Source organism: Callithrix jacchus, chromosome 4 (genome assembly GCF_049354715.1).
Source record: "Callithrix jacchus isolate 240 chromosome 4, calJac240_pri, whole genome shotgun sequence".
Lineage (NCBI taxonomy): Eukaryota > Metazoa > Chordata > Mammalia > Primates > Cebidae > Callithrix > Callithrix jacchus.
Window position 1 is genome coordinate 39122752 of NC_133505.1, and position 16883 is coordinate 39139634.

Consider the following 16883-nt stretch of genomic DNA (forward strand, 5'->3'; position numbering starts at 1 on the left):
CGTCGAGTAAATTCTGCGTCCCAACCGCCCAGCCGACCTGCACCGCATTCCCTACCCCTCAACACGTCCCTACAGCCGACCCCGGGAGGCCCGCCCCGCCCCCTCAGCCAATCGGCGTCCTAGCGCTCGTAAGTCCCTCCTCTTCATGCAAATAACCTCCGCCTGCTCCGCGTTCCCGGTCCTTTTATTTTTTTTAAACTAAGGGCAGCCCCGGCAGCGAAGAGGGTTAGGGTAGAAAATGCCCCGCCCCTTATGCAAATAAAGGGGCGTGTCTAGGCGCGAAGGGAGGTGGGAGTTGGGGGGGTGCTCCCGGGGGCGGCGGTTGCCCGGATGGGCCGTTAGTCGGAGCTCAGCCGCGGAGTGAGCTAGGGAGACGGGCGGAGCCGAACCCGGCGCCATCCGCCGCCATCCTCCCCCGCCCCACCGCCATCCCGTTCCGGGGAGCCCCTAGGTCCCGGTCCCGGATCCCCGCGCACCCGGCCAGGTGAGTCTGGGTGAACCGTGCGCTGACGCCCTTTTCCGGCGCGGGAGCGGTTGTGGCGGAGGCGGCGGCGACGGCGACGGCGGCGGTGGCGGGCCGGGGGGAGGAGAAGCTGCCATTAGCCGCCATTTTGTCCTCCGCTGCCGGGCCTGCCCGCCCCTCCCCCTCTGGTACCTCTACTCTGGGACTCGCACCTCCGGCCGCTCATTCAAGATCCACAGTCTGCCCCCACCCACCCACCGTCTTGGCTTCAGGGGATGACCCTTGCGCCTGGGCCGTAACTCCCTACCTTCTGCTGCGCTCCTGGCTTCTCACCCCCATCTGTGGGCCCCCTCTCCCGCTGCCGCCCTGGGGTGGGCCGCGTCCGAAGGTTCTCCTCTCCAAAGGGCTCTTTTCTTCCATGTTGGATCCCCCTCCTATCAGCGCTGTGGTCCCCCCCCGGGGCGCCCCTCTTCATGTCGAGCCACTCCCACTCTAGAACCCTGCTTTTATCCCGCATCTTGGCTTTCTATGTTGCTCAATCGCCCTGTGTCTGCTTTTTCATTTTTTCTATTCCTCGTCTCCTTTCTGCCCCATCCCCGTTTTTCTTTTTGGGTCTTTGCCCTCTTACTTCGTTCTCTACATCCTTTCTTTGCCATTCCGGCTTCCATATATTTTCCACCTGTTTTCGTATTCATTATTTTCTGTTAGTTTTGGTCTGTTCACTACATGATCCTTTTCTTTCTTTTCCCTTCATATATTTATTTTCACAGATTGGTCTCCTTAAACACCTTCGAAGCTACATTCATCTCATCTCTGGCTTGTCATAAAGTTCACTCTCCCCAATTTTGGCTTTCATTCTGGGCCGGTCTGGATTTCCTTGCTTTTTTCTCCACCATTTCTCGTCTCTTTACACTGCCCCCGTCTGTAAATGAATGCCTGGTCACTCTGGAATGGACTGAGAGACATGTCCGGCTTGCTTAGGGAGCTAGAAGTATCAAGGAGAGAAACACTGGTGATGGACATTTTTAATGAGGACAGGAAAACGAAGATGGCTTTGGCCTTGGCCCTCTGTTTCTGGCCCATAGTGCTCTCAAGGTGTCTCCTTAAAGCTTTGTTTTTCTCAGTTCTTCACATGGTGAAACAGTATTTCACCTGGAAGCAGTTTTTTCCAGGAGCCAATACAGGAGCAAGTTTAGGAAAAGATGGGATATTTCAAATACTTGGGGTTCCTATAGTCTGGGAGTTTGTAGAGCCCCAGTTGTTCTATGAGGATTTCTCTGGTACCAACCCCCATTCCAGCTGAACAAGCTCATAAAATCCTTTAACTCCCAGCATACCTTCCTGCAAACCTTCCCAGATGGACACGAGGCTGCTGGGCAGGGAACCTGGGATACAGGGTCCTGGTGTATGATTAGGTAGCTGGTCGCCAATAAATAGGGAATCTAAAGCGCTGTTTCAGTTCTTCTATGGTGGAATTGTATGCTGCTTTTTTAGTTTTGCTTGAATTTGTTTGCCCTGTTTTAAGTCTCTGAAATGATTTTGGTGAAGAGAGAAGAGATTATTACTTGTAAGGAATGAAAAGGCTGCTACCCTTTGTAGAGTGGCACAAAGGGCGCAGAGTGTTTATACTAGGAGAATACTGGATTTTTACTTGGATTTCCTTGGCAAAGGTGTCTGGAGGAAAGGAGGGAGCATGGCATTTGGGCTGTGTGGGAGCTAAGTCGATCGTGGTCGCTTAAAGAGAGTGGGTAGCTTACATAGACTGGAGGAAAAGACATCAGAGGGCCTCATATCTGAATCCCTAATGAGAATACAACGGAATTTTTTAAACTTCTGTTATGGTCTGTACAGGGGACAGAGACTGAGACACTTGCTGTCTGGCCCACAGGCTCCGGCACGTTTTGGGGGAGGTGCCTGCAGGACCCAACATACTCAATGAGCTTCCAGCGCAATGTCCGATCGCTCGGGGCCGACTGCCAAGGGAAAGGATGGAAAGAAGTATTCCTCGCTCAACCTGTTTGATACGTATAAGGGCAAGTCCTTAGAGATCCAGAAACCCGCTGGTGAGGGTCCTGCAAAGATACTTCTGATGGTTGGAAACTAGGCATGGATGGGCCATATGTTTTGGAGCTCTTTGAAGAGAAGAGGCTGTAGTAGAGATACCAAAAGACTAGAGGGTCCTTTAAAGGAGGTGTGGGCTCTGGGTGAACATCAAGTTACCCTCCTACAAAGGCGTGTCTGTGGTTGCCTGTCTTTGAACACGTAAGAATTGGAGGCAAAGAAATGTGGACTTGGGAAAATCTGAGGCCAGCTTGCCCCTTGGAGCCTCATGATCAACCGATCTCATACAGAAACATTGAATGTTACATATCTCATCCTTCTTGATAGGAATTTCAGAGATTTTTTTTTTTTTTTTATATTTGAGATGGAGTTTCACTCTTGTTGCCCAGGCTGGAGTGCAATGGCACAATCTTGGCTCACTGCAACCTCTGCCTCCTGGGTTCAAGCTATTCTCCTGCCTCAGCCTCCTGAGTGGCTGGGATTACAGGCATGCACCACCATGCCTGATGCCTGGCTAATTTTATATTTTAGTAGAGACGGTTTTACCATGTTGGTTAGGCTGGTCTCAAACTCCCAACCTCAGGTGATCTGCCAACCTTGGCCTCCCAAAGTGCTGGGATTACAGGCGTGAGCCACCTCACCTAGCCCAATTTCAGAGATTATTAAGGGCAGCAGAAGGGATCTTTTCTAAGAGAAGTTTGGAGGAAGTAGGTAATAAAATATTCAAGATGTATAAATGTGGCCCACGGTGGGAGGCCATCATATCTCCCATATGAGTCATTTTTGACCCTCTCTCCATCTTTTTCTCCAGTTGCCCCTCGCCATGGCCTGCAGAGTCTCGGGAAAGTTGCCATTGCCCGGCGTATGCCACCTCCAGCCAACCTTCCAAGCCTGAAAGCCGAGAACAAAGGCAATGACCCCAATGTCTCACTAGTGCCGAAAGACGGAACAGGATGGGCAAGCAAACAGGAGCAGTCCGACCCCAAGAGGTAAGCAGAGGCTTTGGGGACCCAGAGTCATGAGTATTGTAACTTGAACTTCAGGGAGAGTTGGGGCTTGGTTTATCCCAGCCACACAAGAACCAGAGACAAAGAAGGAGGCTCCTTTCTTATCTGTAGTAGGTTTCTTGTTAAGTAACTAAGGAATGATGCCTTTAGCTTTTTGTCTTGGAGAGAAAGCATGAAGAAACAGATGGCAACCTACAAAGGATGACAAAATTATTTTGTCCTTAATTTGTAAATGGCAGCAATGGGCAGAGTTTCAGTCCTAAGTCTCCACCAGTTCTGGAGAAGTCGGGGATGCATCTTTGGCCTGAATAACCTTCCCATTCTGTCCCTTCAGTTCCGATGCCTCAACCGCTCAGCCGCCGGAGTCGCAGCCACTGCCGGCTTCACAGATGCCTGCCTCCAACCAGCCGAAACGACCCCCAGCAGCCCCCGAGGTACCTGGAGAACTGGAGGGGTTGGGGGAAGAATGGCTCATAGGTGCCCCACCCACATCATCATTTATCATCTCTCTGAATACTTCCTCAGAACACTCCTTCGGTTCCAAGCGGGGTAAAGTCCTGGGCACAAGCCAGCGTCACCCATGGAGCACATGGAGATGGTGAGTGCAGCACTGTTTGAGGAGCTGTGTCTAGGCACCATGGGATGCATGACCCCTGCACTGTATTTTCAGCAAAGTGACCTTGGTCCTCTTTGGCTAAATCTAAGACAACCTATATTTAGTTTCATGAAGGCACATGAGCCTTAAGTCTCACTGTCTCACTCTTATTTATTTTTTTTTGAGATGGAGTCTTGCTGGAATGCAGTGGCACAATCTTGGCTCACTGCACCTGCCGCCTCCAAGGTTCAAGCGATTCTCCTGCCTCAGCCTCCCAAGTAGCTAGGATTACAGGCATGTGCCACCACGCCAGACAGATTTTTGTATTTTTAGTGTTGGGATTACAGGTTTGAGCCTCTGTGCCCAGCCAAGTCTCACTCTTACATGATGGAGTGTAGTGGTCCCAGAACTGACTTTCTTTTCGAAGAAGCAGTTATTCTATAGGGGGGTGAATTTGAAGGCAGGAAACCTGAGGTACCTGTCAGAGCCTTCCACTTTTAAGCATATCCTCAGTAAATGTACTTCTGTTTTCCATTCTGCATCCCCATCCTAATAGGTGGAAGGGCATCAAGCCTACTGTCGCGATTCTCTCGAGAGGAATTTCCGACCCTGCAGGCGGCTGGCGACCAGGACAAAGCTGCCAAGGAAAGGGAGTCTGCCGAACAGTCGTCTGGGCCCGGACCAAGCCTCCGCCCCCAAAGTGAGTGGCTGCCTTTTGGCCAAGACATTACCTGTTCCATCTCAGCTAAATGTTGACTTACTCACTTTCCTCTCCATCACTTTCACCTGCGTTCACTTGCCCTCCAATCGTTGATACCTCTCTCTACCTTTTCCAAAATACAGATTCTACAACTTGGAGGGACGGAGGTGGGCGTGGCCCTGATGAGCTGGAGGGCCCGGACTCCAAACTTCATCATGGTCATGATCCCCGGGGGGCGCTGCAGCCTTCAGGCCCACCCCAGTTCCCTCCCTACCGCGGAATGATGCCGCCTTTCGTGAGTCTTGGTGTCTTGTCTTGGAGCAATTACATTGGAGGCTGGAGACCTAGGAATCAGGACTGTCTTTGGCCTATGAGATAGAAGGGAGGGTGGGAGGAGGATTGATAGCAGGCTTAAGGAGCTGGAAGAGTATATGATTATCCCTCTGAGCAGCTATTGTTGGACCCTTTTACAGATGTATCCCCCATATCTCCCATTCCCTCCGCCCTACGGACCCCAGGGGCCTTACCGATACCCAACTCCTGATGGGCCCAGGTGAGCAATCCAGGTCTGGGTTTGTGGTTGTGGGCAGGGGAAGCTTACTGGGGGAGGAGATGGTTTACTAGCCAGGAACCTCAGTCTAGGATCACTCTTGCATGTGGTTACACAACTTGCCATCTTTCATTTTCTTTTCTGTACACAGCCGTTTTCCCCGTGTGGCGGGCCCCCGAGGCTCAGGGCCACCAATGCGCCTAGTAGAGCCTGTGGGTCGTCCCTCTATTCTCAAAGAGGATAATCTCAAAGAGTTTGATCAATTAGATCAGGAGAATGATGATGGTTGGGCAGGTAAGTGGATATTAAGGGTCAAGAACTTGGGTCTTGAAAGGCAAAACCTGATGAAAAAATAAGAGGGTTATGTGGGTGAAAGGCAGACACCAAAGGGTAGGAAGGCCGGGCCCAGTGGCTCACATCTGTAATCCCAGTGCTTTTGTGGTGTGAGGTGAGAGGATTGCTTGAAGCTAGGAGTTCAAGACCAGCCTGGGCAACATAGCAAGATCCCCACCTCTACAAAAGTTTTAAAAATTAGGTGTGGAGCATGCATTTGTGTTCCCAGCTACTCTGGAGTCTGAGGTGGGATTGCTTGAGCCCAGGAGTTGGAGGTCAGAGTGAGCTATGATTATCCCACTGTACTCCATCCTGGGCAACAGAGCAAGACTTTATCTCTTAAAAGAAAAAAAAAATAGAAGGGTAGGGGAGGCACACGGAGGGGGAATACCAAGTCCTGGCAAAGTGGTAAGAGGAATAAGAATGACAAGACTTCATTGGTGGATCTAGACTTCAAAGGGAGGCTGTTGGCATTGGTAGTACATCTTGTTACATAGTTGCAGGCTACCTCCTGAGACTGGAGAGCAGAATGCTTGCATTACTAATACTCATATTTTCCCTCAGGGGCCCATGAAGAGGTTGACTACACTGAAAAGCTCAAGTTCAGCGATGAGGAAGATGGTCGAGACTCTGATGAGGAGGGAGCTGAGGGCCAGTGAGTTAGGGCCATTAGGGGAGAGGAGGATGGATCTTGTTTTGTCTTGCAATAATGTACTCTTACAGGAGTATATTAGTTGCAGTTGGTTCTAATTCCACTGTTGATCTGCTCACAGCAAGGATTCCCAGTCAGCTTCTGGTGAGGAACGGCCCCCTGAAGCAGATGGCAAAAAGGGCAACTCTCCCGGCAGTGAACCGCCCCCTCCTAAGACGGCTTGGGCAGAAACCTCTCGGCCTCCAGAGACAGAACCAGGACCTCCTGCCCCAAAGCCTCCCCCACCCCCACCTCACCGGGGCCCCGCCGGGAACTGGGGCCCCCCTGGGGACTACCCAGTGAGTATCTACAATAAGGGATTGAGAGGGTCAGCTGTGGGAGATTACTGTCAGCTGAGTAATTGAAGCAGTTGTAATAGAGGAAGGGGGTGCTTAAAATGGGCTGTGTGAAGTACCAGGCTGCAGAACACCTCTGGAAAGCTTGGAAATATCATTGGTGATAGGGGAATCTGGGTAAGAAGTGAGAAACTGGGATGCCAATAAGGAAAGAAGAACAAGAAGGCCTGGGTGTTTGGGTTTCTAAAGGAGAGAGGGAACAGAAAAAGACACTAGGGTGGCTAGATGGCTGGATCTGGTAGTGTGTATCTGTAGTCGAAGCTATTGAGCAGGTTGAAGCAGAAGGATCACTTGAGCCCAGGAGTTCAAGACCAGCCTGGGCAACATAGCAAGACCTGGCCTCAAACAAGACAAGGGTAATGAATTTGTCATCACCCAGAGAGATCAACCCCAAGGCTTGGGTCCTTGCGTCTTACAAGTAGCGACAATTGATTGGTCTGTGAAGGAGAAGAAAGCATAGTAACTGATACTCCTGGCCCTGCTGGGTCTTGCCAATTGACAGGATCGTGGGGGCCCTCCCTGCAAGCCCCCAGCACCTGAAGATGAGGATGAAGCATGGCGGCAGCGACGAAAGCAGTCATCATCTGAGATTTCCCTGGCAGTGGAGCGCGCCCGGCGACGGCGAGAAGAGGAGGAGCGGCGCATGCAGGAAGAGCGCCGGGCAGCCTGTGCTGAGAAGCTCAAGCGGCTTGATGAAAAGTTTGGGGCACCTGACAAGCGGCTCAAAGCAGAGCCTGCTCCCCCACCTGCTGCCCCTTCTACCCCAGCTCCACCACCTGCAGTTCCCAAAGAACTCCCTGCATCTCCAGCTCCACCACCGGCATCAGCCCCAGCACCAGAGAAAGAACCTGAAGAGCCAGCACAGACTCCTCCTGCCCAATCTACTCCTACTCCAGGTGTGGCTCCGGCTCCCACTCCGGTGAGTGGTGGTGGCAGTAACAGTAGCACCAGCAGTGGCAGCTTCGAAGCCAGCCCAGGTATGGAAATATGGGGATAGGTACTACCAGATGTCAGATATCTGGTTCAAGTTGCTTAAAGGTGCAGGGTGGTAAGGCTGGGGGTAAATGAAATAGAAGGCAGTTGTTTTGGTTTATTGGACTATCAGTGATAGAGTGTCCTGTCATTTGTGTATCTAAAGGAAGGTTTTGTTGTCTGAAATCCCAAATTGTGGACTTGAAACCATTTCCTGGCCAAGTACTGTGGCTCATGCCTGTAATCCCAACACTTTGGGAGGCTTGGGGTGGAGGATTGCTTGAGTTTAGGGAGTTTGAGACCAACCGGGGCAACAAAGCAAGACCCCATCAGCCAGCTCATACCTGTAATTTCAGCACTTTGGGAGGCAGAGGTGGGTGGATCATGAGGTCTGGAGTTCAAGACCAGCCTAGTCAATATGGTGAAACTCCGTCTCCACTAAAAAAAATATAAAAATTAGCTGGGCATGGTGGTGTATGCCTGTAATCCCAGCTACTCGGGAGGCTGAGGCGGGAGAATTGCTTGAACCCAGGACACGGAGGTTGCAGTGAGCTGAGACCTTGCTGTTGCACTCCAGCTTGGGTGACAGAGCAAGACTCTGTTCCCCCCCAAAAAAGAAAAGACTGTCTCACAAGAAATACATAAATAAAAATAAAAACCATTTCCTTTAGGTCAAGACTGAAGAAAGTGCTGTTATTTTAATGGTTTCGTAGAAGTTAATGCCCTCATTGTAGGCTCATAGGAGGCCATGAAGTGCTTTTGTGGATCTTAAGTGGGAGGGGCTTCAATAGAACAGGTGTGGAGTAGAGGGGAGTTAGAGGTGAGACCTGATAATCCTGGGGCGTTCATGGAGTGTGTCTATTGCTGGACTAGTTACTCTGTTGTTGTTGTTGTTTTTCAATGCAGTGGAACCGCAACTGCCCTCAAAAGAGGGTCCTGAACCGCCAGAAGAGGTCCCTCCTCCTGCCACACCCCCAGCTCCAAAGGTGGAACCCAAGGGTGATGGGATTGGTCCCCCCCGCCAGCCCCCTAGTCAGGGCTTGGGCTACCCCAAATATCAGAAGTCATTGCCTCCTCGTTTCCAGCGGCAGCAGCAGGTAAGATCAAGTTACTTCCCCTCTAAGGGTTGCTTTTCTTCCTGGCTTCAGTACTTAATTCTGTTCATAAGTTACCTTCTGGGTCTCTCTGCTGCTTTGTCCAGTTGTCTTCATTGTCACCCAATATCCCCTAGTCTGGTTTTTTCTTTGCTGATTCCTTTGTCCCTGTGTGCCTTGAGCCTCTCTCATCCTGTCTTATCTCTTTTTCTAGGAGCAGCTTCTGAAGCAGCAGCAGCAGCAGCAGTGGCAACAGCATCAACAGAGCTCTGCCCCTCCTACCCCAGTTCCCCCATCACCACCACAGCCTGTGACCCTGGGGGCTGTGCCAGCTCCACAGGCTCCTCCACCGCCTCCCAAGGCCCTGTACCCAGGTGCTCTGGGCCGGCCCCCACCTATGCCCCCAATGAACTTTGATCCCCGATGGATGATGATTCCTCCTTATGTGGACCCCCGGCTCCTCCAGGGTCGGCCCCCTCTAGACTTCTACCCTCCTGGAGTGCATCCCTCTGGTAAGGGGTTGTGGGAGGAGTAGTGGGAAACAGGAGTGGGATAAAAGTGTCTTGCTGTGACCTCAGTGTGATAGGTTTTAATAGTGAAGAGAGAAGGGTATATGCTTCCAGCTAAGATAGCTCTGTTGCAAAAATGGGCTTGGTAAAGAAATAAGCAGTAGTCCTTCATTGGCCAGGATATTTAGGGTGGATTGGTTCTTTTGTAGGAAAGCTGAGTGGATAGTGTTACACGAGAGCAGGCAAGGCCCAGACCTACTGGGAACAAGGGATGGAAGAGCTGACTTGACAGGGAGGACTAGACTGGGGAGATACCTGTTGGGCTGGAGGACCTATGACATGAAAAGTATTTGTTCTTTTGTTTCTTCAGGCCTAGTTCCCCGAGAGCGCTCAGACAGTGGGGGCTCAAGCTCAGAGCCATTTGACCGTCATGCACCCGCCATGTTACGGGAACGGGGCACTCCACCAGTGGATCCAAAGTTAGCCTGGGTAGGAGATGTCTTCACCACCACACCCACCGACCCCCGCCCACTTACCTCACCATTGCGCCAGGCTGCGGATGAGGAGGACAAGGGGATGAGGTGAGTCTTGGTCATAAGAAATGGTTGAGTTCATAGGATCTAGGCCTAGGAGAAAGGTACTTTGGGTTAGTGGTAGGGATAGGAAGGAACAAGAAAGGAGAGGCTGGATGCAGTAGCTCCCACCTGTATTCCCAGCATTTTGGGAGGCTAAGGCGAGATGATGGCTTGAGCCCAGGAGTTTGAGACCAGCCTAGGCAACTAGATTCGATCTCTGGAAAAAAAAAAAAAAAAAACAGTAAAACAGTAGAAGAGAGTTTAGATCATAATAAAGTGTTGTTTTTCCACCAGTTCTGGTTTTCCTGAGATACTTATTTCCATTCTTTCTGTCACCCTCTTCAGGAGTGAGACTCCTCCAGTACCTCCCCCACCACCCTATCTGGCCAGTTATCCAGGCTTTCCTGAGAATGGAGCCCCTGGGCCCCCAATCTCTCGCTTTTCTCTGGAGGAACCAGCTCCCACTGGGCCCCGTCCACTCCCCTGGCCCCCAGGCAGTGATGAAGTGGCCAAGATACAAACTCCACCACCCAAGAAGGAGTCCCCTAAGGAGGAGACTGCACAGCTGACAGGGCCAGAAGCAGGCCGAAAGCCTGCCCGCGGAGTCGGAAGTGGAGGCCAGGGCCCCCCGCCACCACGTAGAGAGAGTCGCACGGAGACCCGCTGGGGCCCTCGTCCAGGCAGCAGTCGTCGTGGAATCCCTCCAGAGGAGCCAGGGGCCCCACCCCGCCGGGCTGGGCCTATAAAGAAACCCCCACCACCTACAAAAATCGAAGAGCTGCCTCCCAAGCCCCTCGAACAGGGGGATGAAACCCCCAAAGCCCCAAAGCCAGACCCACTCAAAATAGCAAAGGGAAAGCTAGGGGGCCCCAAAGATACCCCACCCAGTGGGAATCTTTCCCCTGCCCCAAGGCTTCGGAGGGACTATTCCTATGAAAGAGTGGGTCCTACCTCTTGCCGGGGTAGGGGCCGAGGCGAGTATTTTGCCAGAGGGAGGGGTTTTCGGGGGACCTATGGGGGACGAGGGCGGGGAGCCCGAAGCCGGGAGTTCCGCAGTTACCGAGAATTCCGAGGAGATGATGGGCGTGGAGGTGGGACAGGGGGACCAAACCACCCTCCTGCTCCCCGAGGCCGCACTGCCAGCGAGACACGGAGCGAAGGTTCAGAGTATGAAGAAATTCCCAAGCGGCGCCGGCAGCGGGGCTCAGAAACAGGCAGCGAGACCCATGAGAGTGATCTGGCTCCCTCAGACAAGGAGGCCCCCCCACCCAAGGAGGGAACACTCACCCAGGGCCCTCTTGCTCCCCCACCACCAGGTGCCCCACCTTCACCAGCCCCAGCCCGTTTCTCCACTGCCCGGGGTGGGCGAGTCTTCACTCCTAGAGGGGTGCCGTCTCGCCGAGGCCGTGGGGGAGGGAGGCCCCCTCCTCCAGTTTGTCCAGGCTGGAGTCCTCCAGCCAAGTCACTGGCTCCCAAGAAGCCTCCCACAGGTCCTTTACCACCAAGTAAGGAGCCTTTGAAAGAGAAGTTGATCCCAGGGCCTCTGTCGCCCATGGCGCGCGGGGGCGGCAGTGGAGGCAGCAACATGGGCATAGGTGTGGAAGACGGGGAGCGACCCCGAAGGAGGCGACATGGGAGGGCTCAGCAGCAGGACAAACCACCTCGTTTCCGGAGGCTGAAACAAGAGCGGGAGAATGCTGCCAGGGGGACTGAGGGCAAGCCCTCTGTAACCCTTCCAGCCTCCACACCTGGAACCGAGGAGGCTCTCACAACAGTCACAGTGGCCCCACCACCTCGCCGGGCAGCTGCCAAGTCTCCTGATCTGTCAAACCAGAACTCAGACCAAGCCAATGAGGAATGGGAGACTGCATCAGAGAGCAGCGACTTTGCCAGTGAGCGCCGGGGGGACAAAGAGGCACCCCCACCAGCATTGCTAACACCCAAAGCTGTGGGAACTCCTGGGGGAGGTGGAGCTGGAGGCATACCAGGCATTTCAGCCATGTCCCGTGGAGATCTGAGCCAGAGAGCCAAGGACTTGAGTAAACGGAGCTTCTCAAGTCAGCGGCCAGGGATGGAACGGCAGAACCGGCGCCCTGGCCCAGGGGGCAAGGCTGGCAGCAGCAGCAGCAGCAGCAGCAGTGGAGGAGGAGGTGGCGGTCCTGGAGGAAGGACTGGGCCAGGACGAGGTGACAAGAGGAGCTGGCCCTCTCCCAAGAACCGAAGGTGGGTAGGAACAAACCTAAATTTATTATGGTTTAAAAATTGGAGGAGGGGAGTAAAACATGAGGGAAAGATAAGTTTGGGTGCAGTGGAGATTATGGCCTGAGGGGCCATGGACTCAGAATTCTGTCAGTTGAATGTCTGAGTCTAGCTAAGGCAACTGGAAAGCAGTTGGTAGGGTGATAGAGTCAGGAATACCCATTCGTATACTTATTCCCTGTTCTTTGCTTTCCATTCTGTCGACCTATACACATAGGAACCCTTAGAAGGACTCAGAAACACCTGCATTTGGAAAGGAAAGAGAATAGGTTGTAAACAGAAGTTGGGAAACAGACTTGTGGGGAAAAGTAACAATTTAGTAGATACTGGAGCTAATGCTCTGTTTTCTCCAGTCGTCCTCCAGAGGAGCGTCCCCAGGGGCTTCCCCTGCCTCCCCCACCTCCCAGCAGTTCTGCTGTCTTCCGCCTGGACCAAGTTATCCATAGCAACCCTGCTGGCATCCAACAGGCTCTGGCCCAGCTTAGTAGCCGCCAAGGGAGTGTAACTGCACCAGGGGGGCACCCAAGGCACAAGCCTGGGCCTCCTCAAGCCCCTCAGGGCCCTTCTCCTAGGCCCCCAACCCGATATGAGCCCCAGAGAGCCAACAGCGGCCTTGGTTCTGGTAAGCCGGAGAGGTTACGGGTGGGAATATCTCCAGAGAAGGTCAAGTGCTAGGGGGAGGGGGTGGGGAATCTGGCCTAGGGGCCCTGCTGCTGGGTGGGTTTCTGTAGGGAACAAGTATAGAAGGATTGGGAGATGGAGTAGGGAGGAAAAGCCTGGGGTCAGTGGTAGAGCAAGGCAGATGCTGACAGTTTTTCTCTTCCCCAGAAACCCACTTTGAGGAGCCAGGGCCAATGGTGAGTGGGGTAGGTGGGACTCCCCGGGATCCCACCGGGGTTAGTCCCTTTCCCCCTAAACGTCGGGAGCGGCCTCCCAGAAGACCAGAGCTGCTACAGGAGGTAAGGGATGGGTTTCAGATTGTGCTTCGCTGCACCCTTACTCATGAAAATTCTTATGTTTTCTCCATTCTCTTTCCTATATCTCTCTCTTTTTACCCCAGAATTCTCAGTATTAGTCTCCCATGTGTCTCCCTTGTTGCCCCCACACCCATTCTATGTCACCCCACTCTGTCCAGGCTTCCTATAATTTCCAATTCCCACCCAATTCCTGTTTTGCCTCTGGCACTTATCTGTAGGAATCTTTGCCACCTCCTCATAGCTCTGGATTCTTGGGCTCCAAGCCTGAGGGCCCAGGCCCTCAGGCAGAATCCAGAGATACAGGCACGGAGGCCCTGACCCCTCACATCTGGAACCGTTTACATACTGGTGAGTAAACTGAGGGAAAGGACTTTGGTAGAAGGATTAAGAATGAGATGGGCTTCTGAACTATCATCTCTCACTTCTCGTGGTTGATGCTCCCTTCTCCAGCCACTAGCCGAAAGAGTTATAGGCCCAGCTCCATGGAGCCTTGGATGGAGCCCCTGAGTCCTTTTGAGGATGTGGCTGGCACAGAGGTGAGTGAGGGTGGGAGGGTATGTCTGAGCTGGGACTTTTTTGAGCACTGGCCATCCTCCCCCACCTACTCTGGGTTGAGTCTGGAAGCTGTTCTCACTTGGTGGTCCCCTTTCTGCAGTTTGTCTAAATGTGTGCATCAGTCAGCTATTGGGGTGCTTTCTACCCTGACTTAACTAGCTCCTTCTCCACTCCTCTCAGATGAGTCAGTCTGACAGTGGGGTGGACCTGAGTGGGGATTCTCAGGTGTCATCAGGTCCCTGCAGCCAGCGAAGTTCCCCTGATGGAGGACTCAAGGGGGCAGCAGAGGGACCTCCCAAGAGGCCTGGAGGCCCCTCACCCCTGAATGCCGTTACTTGTGAGGGTCCACCTGGCTCTGAACCTCCTAGGAGACCGCCACCTGCCCCCCACGATGGGGACAGAAAGGTAAAAGACCAAAAAAGGGTAAGGGGAATGTTCCCAGGAATCCAACTTTGGCCTTACCTTTCTCTGCTCTTTCCCTCTGCCTGTGTGTTCTGGGCATTCCAATTAGGATTTCCCTTGCCCTTCCCCAACCCACTTTACTGTGTGCCCAATCCAGGAGCTGCCCCGGGAGCAGCCACTGCCCCCTGGCCCCATTGGCACAGAACGGTCACAGCGTACAGACCGAGTACCAGAGCCTGGCCCCATTCGGCCATCCCATCGACCTGGCCCCCCCATCCAGTTTGGCACTAGTGACAAGGTCTGTGTGGGCTGGATCTAGGTATCCTGAGCTGGGTGGAGAGAAGGGAAGGACTAAAGGTGGGATGTAGAGGACACATGTCTAAGTCATGGGACAATGTCTCCTGCCTTGTGATGACAGGACTCTGACTTACGCCTCGTGGTAGGAGACACCTTAAAAGCAGAGAAGGAGCTATCAGTATCAGTCACTGAGGTAAGTGGGAGTAAGAGTTTGGTCGAAAGGCTCTAGATTTCCAGAGAAGCTTGCTGGTGTGACCAGGGCATCCAGGATGCCAGACATCCCTCTCCACAAGGCCTCTCCTTCCCAGGCCATTCCTATATCCCGAGACTGGGAGCTGCTTCCCAGTGCTGCTGCCTCTGCTGAGCCACAATCCAAGAACCTGGGTTCTGGGCACTGTGGCACAGAGCCCAGCTCCTCAGGCCAGCGCCTGTATCCTGAGGTCTTCTATGGCAGCCCTGGACCTTCCAGTTCTGAGGTGGGCCCCACTTCCCATTGCAGGACCCCTTCAGTAACTTTTTTGTCATTTCATTTTTCTCCCTACTTTTTGCTGCTATGGGTGGGGTGTTGATCTTTTCTTGATCACAGATACTAAAGCTATTTGAACCCTACTCCTCTCCTGCAGGTCTCTGGGGGAGCCATGGACTCTCAATTACATCCAAACAGTGGAGGCTTCCGCCCTGGGACACCCTCACTGCATCCTTACAGGTAAGACTTGATGCCTGTGGATCACAGAAAGTACATGGAGATGTGTTTCAGGGGAGAGGGAAGGGGCAGACACAGTTCTAGGGCACCAGAAGCTAGTGAACTTAAGGGATTGCTCAGACTCTGACGTCCTAACAGTTTCTTCTCCCCACAATTTCTTTGCAGATCACAGCCCCTATACCTACCCCCCGGCCCAGCCCCTCCCTCAGCACTACTCTCTGGGGTAGCTCTCAAGGGCCAGTTTCTAGATTTCTCCACACTACAAGCTGCAGAGCTAGGGAAGTTGCCGGCTGGAGGAGTTCTCTACCCTCCACCTTCCTTCCTCTACTCTACAGCTTTCTGCCCCAGTCCTTTGCCCGACACATCGTTGCTTCAGGTAAGGGGCGGGGGCAGGTGTTAGATATCGGGAGATAGGGTGGGGAGAATGATTTCGTGGGGTTGATGTATTCCTCCCCATTTCCCAACAGGTACGCCAGGATCTGCCATCCCCTTCGGATTTTTATTCTCCTCTGCAGCCTGGTGGCCAAAGTGGCTTTCTCCCTTCAGGGGCTCCTGCCCAACAGGTATGTCGTGTCTTCCCATTTCCCCTTCATTTCTCTGTCCAGTTGCTGCCTTTGATTTTCCCTGTTTTTCTGACATTCCTCCCTGCCCCCAACATGCACACCCAAATTTCTTGTTACAGATGCTTCTACCCATGGTAGACTCACAGCTGCCTGTGGTGAATTTCGGCTCCCTGCCGCCAGCACCACCTCCTGCCCCACCTCCCCTTTCTCTGTTACCTGTGGGCCCTGCTCTGCAGCCCCCCAGCCTGGCTGTGCGGCCCCCACCTGCTCCTGCTCCTCGGGTGCTGCCTTCACCTGCCAGGCCCTTCCCTGCTAGCTTGGGGCGAGCAGAGGTAAGATACAGGAACTGAGGAGCTAGGGAGTGCCGAAACTTGGTGGTAGGAATTCTGTATTTCAAGGCAGGAAACTCATGGGTTTTTTTTCCCCCTCAGCTGCATCCAGTGGAACTAAAGCCGTTCCAGGATTATCAAAAACTGAGCAGCAACCTTGGGGGACCTGGGTCATCACGTACTCCCCCAACTGGAAGGTGAAAGGGAATAGGGATGTGGACTCTCTAAGTACTTCCTTGCTTTGGGACCAGGGTCTGGATCCTGGGCTTGCCTTAAAAGCCCTTCTTCTCTCAGGTCCTTCTCTGGCCTCAATTCCCGTCTCAAGGCCACACCTTCCACCTACAGTGGAGTCTTCCGCACCCAGCGCATCGACCTTTACCAGCAGGTGAAGGAGAAACCCCTGTAGCCCCAAGTCTAAATTCACCAGATTTTCTGTCCTTCCATCCCATCCTCCCACTATGACTCATTCTTTCACACATGCCTGTCCACTAGGCCTCTTCACCAGATGCCCTGCGCTGGATACCTAAGCCCTGGGAGCGGACAGGGCCACCTTCTCGAGAAGGGGCTTCCCGACGGGCGGAGGAGCCCGGGTCCCGAGGGGACAAGGAGCCTGGGTTGCCCCCACCCCGCTGAGGGAGTTCCTCTTGCCCCCCACCCCTGGGGCTTGTATATAGATTATAAATATATAAGGGGGAAAGGGGTGGGTGGGGAGGGGTGTTGGGGCTGGGGCCTCACTTCCCCTCCTCCCCCTTCCCCTGGTCCCCCATCCCTGGGGCTGTTTGTTAAAAAAGAATAATAAAAGGATTTAAAAAAATTTCTACAATGATTTGAGTATGGGTTACTTGTTTGCATTGTTTTAAAGCCTGGTGCTGAGTGATTGGTAGTTTGAGTC

At 53.2% G+C, this 16883-nt stretch overlaps 1 protein-coding gene and 1 non-coding gene across 7 annotated transcripts; both read left to right on the top strand.

The window, feature by feature from the left end:
* The first annotated feature begins 4 nt into the window (after window positions 1-4).
* Window positions 5-16822, top strand: PRRC2A (proline rich coiled-coil 2A). Of its 6 annotated transcripts, none has more exons than XM_078368801.1 (31): window positions 5-128; window positions 2315-2526; window positions 3336-3513; window positions 3866-3965; window positions 4057-4129; window positions 4683-4826; window positions 4970-5121; window positions 5300-5379; window positions 5528-5670; window positions 6274-6364; window positions 6483-6699; window positions 7259-7733; window positions 8635-8825; window positions 9037-9334; window positions 9702-9912; window positions 10252-12129; window positions 12519-12787; window positions 12994-13124; window positions 13361-13490; window positions 13593-13678; window positions 13878-14102; window positions 14257-14397; window positions 14518-14589; window positions 14705-14872; window positions 15020-15102; window positions 15265-15475; window positions 15567-15662; window positions 15782-15994; window positions 16094-16188; window positions 16286-16376; window positions 16484-16822. In XM_078368801.1, exons 2-31 carry the CDS (start codon window positions 2415-2417, stop codon window positions 16622-16624), a joined length of 6495 nt encoding a protein of 2164 aa, XP_078224927.1. In that variant the 5' UTR covers window positions 5-128; window positions 2315-2414; the 3' UTR covers window positions 16625-16822. The 6 variants fall into 6 exon arrangements, with proteins under 6 accessions (XP_078224927.1, XP_035151077.3, XP_035151074.3 ...); XM_035295186.3 differs by having other exon boundaries at window positions 2352-2526; XM_035295183.3 differs by lacking the exon at window positions 5-128 and adding an exon at window positions 341-484.
* On the top strand, window positions 2683-2814 carry LOC118153370 (small nucleolar RNA SNORA38). The gene has a single exon (XR_004742609.1). It is a non-coding gene; the product is annotated as a small nucleolar RNA SNORA38 (small nucleolar RNA).
* Window positions 16823-16883: the final 61 nt, after the last annotated feature.

Excerpts from the sequence above, each read along its gene's own strand:
- PRRC2A (XM_078368801.1), top strand. The coding sequence starts at position 2,415 with ATGTCCGATCGCTCGGGGCCGACTGCCAAGGGAAAGGATGGAAAGAAG. Across the intron at positions 7,734-8,634 it reads CAGCTTCGAAGCCAGCCCAG|TGGAACCGCAACTGCCCTCA; the intron begins GTATGGAAATAT and ends TTTTCAATGCAG. Across the intron at positions 8,826-9,036 it reads GTTTCCAGCGGCAGCAGCAG|GAGCAGCTTCTGAAGCAGCA; the intron begins GTAAGATCAAGT and ends CTCTTTTTCTAG.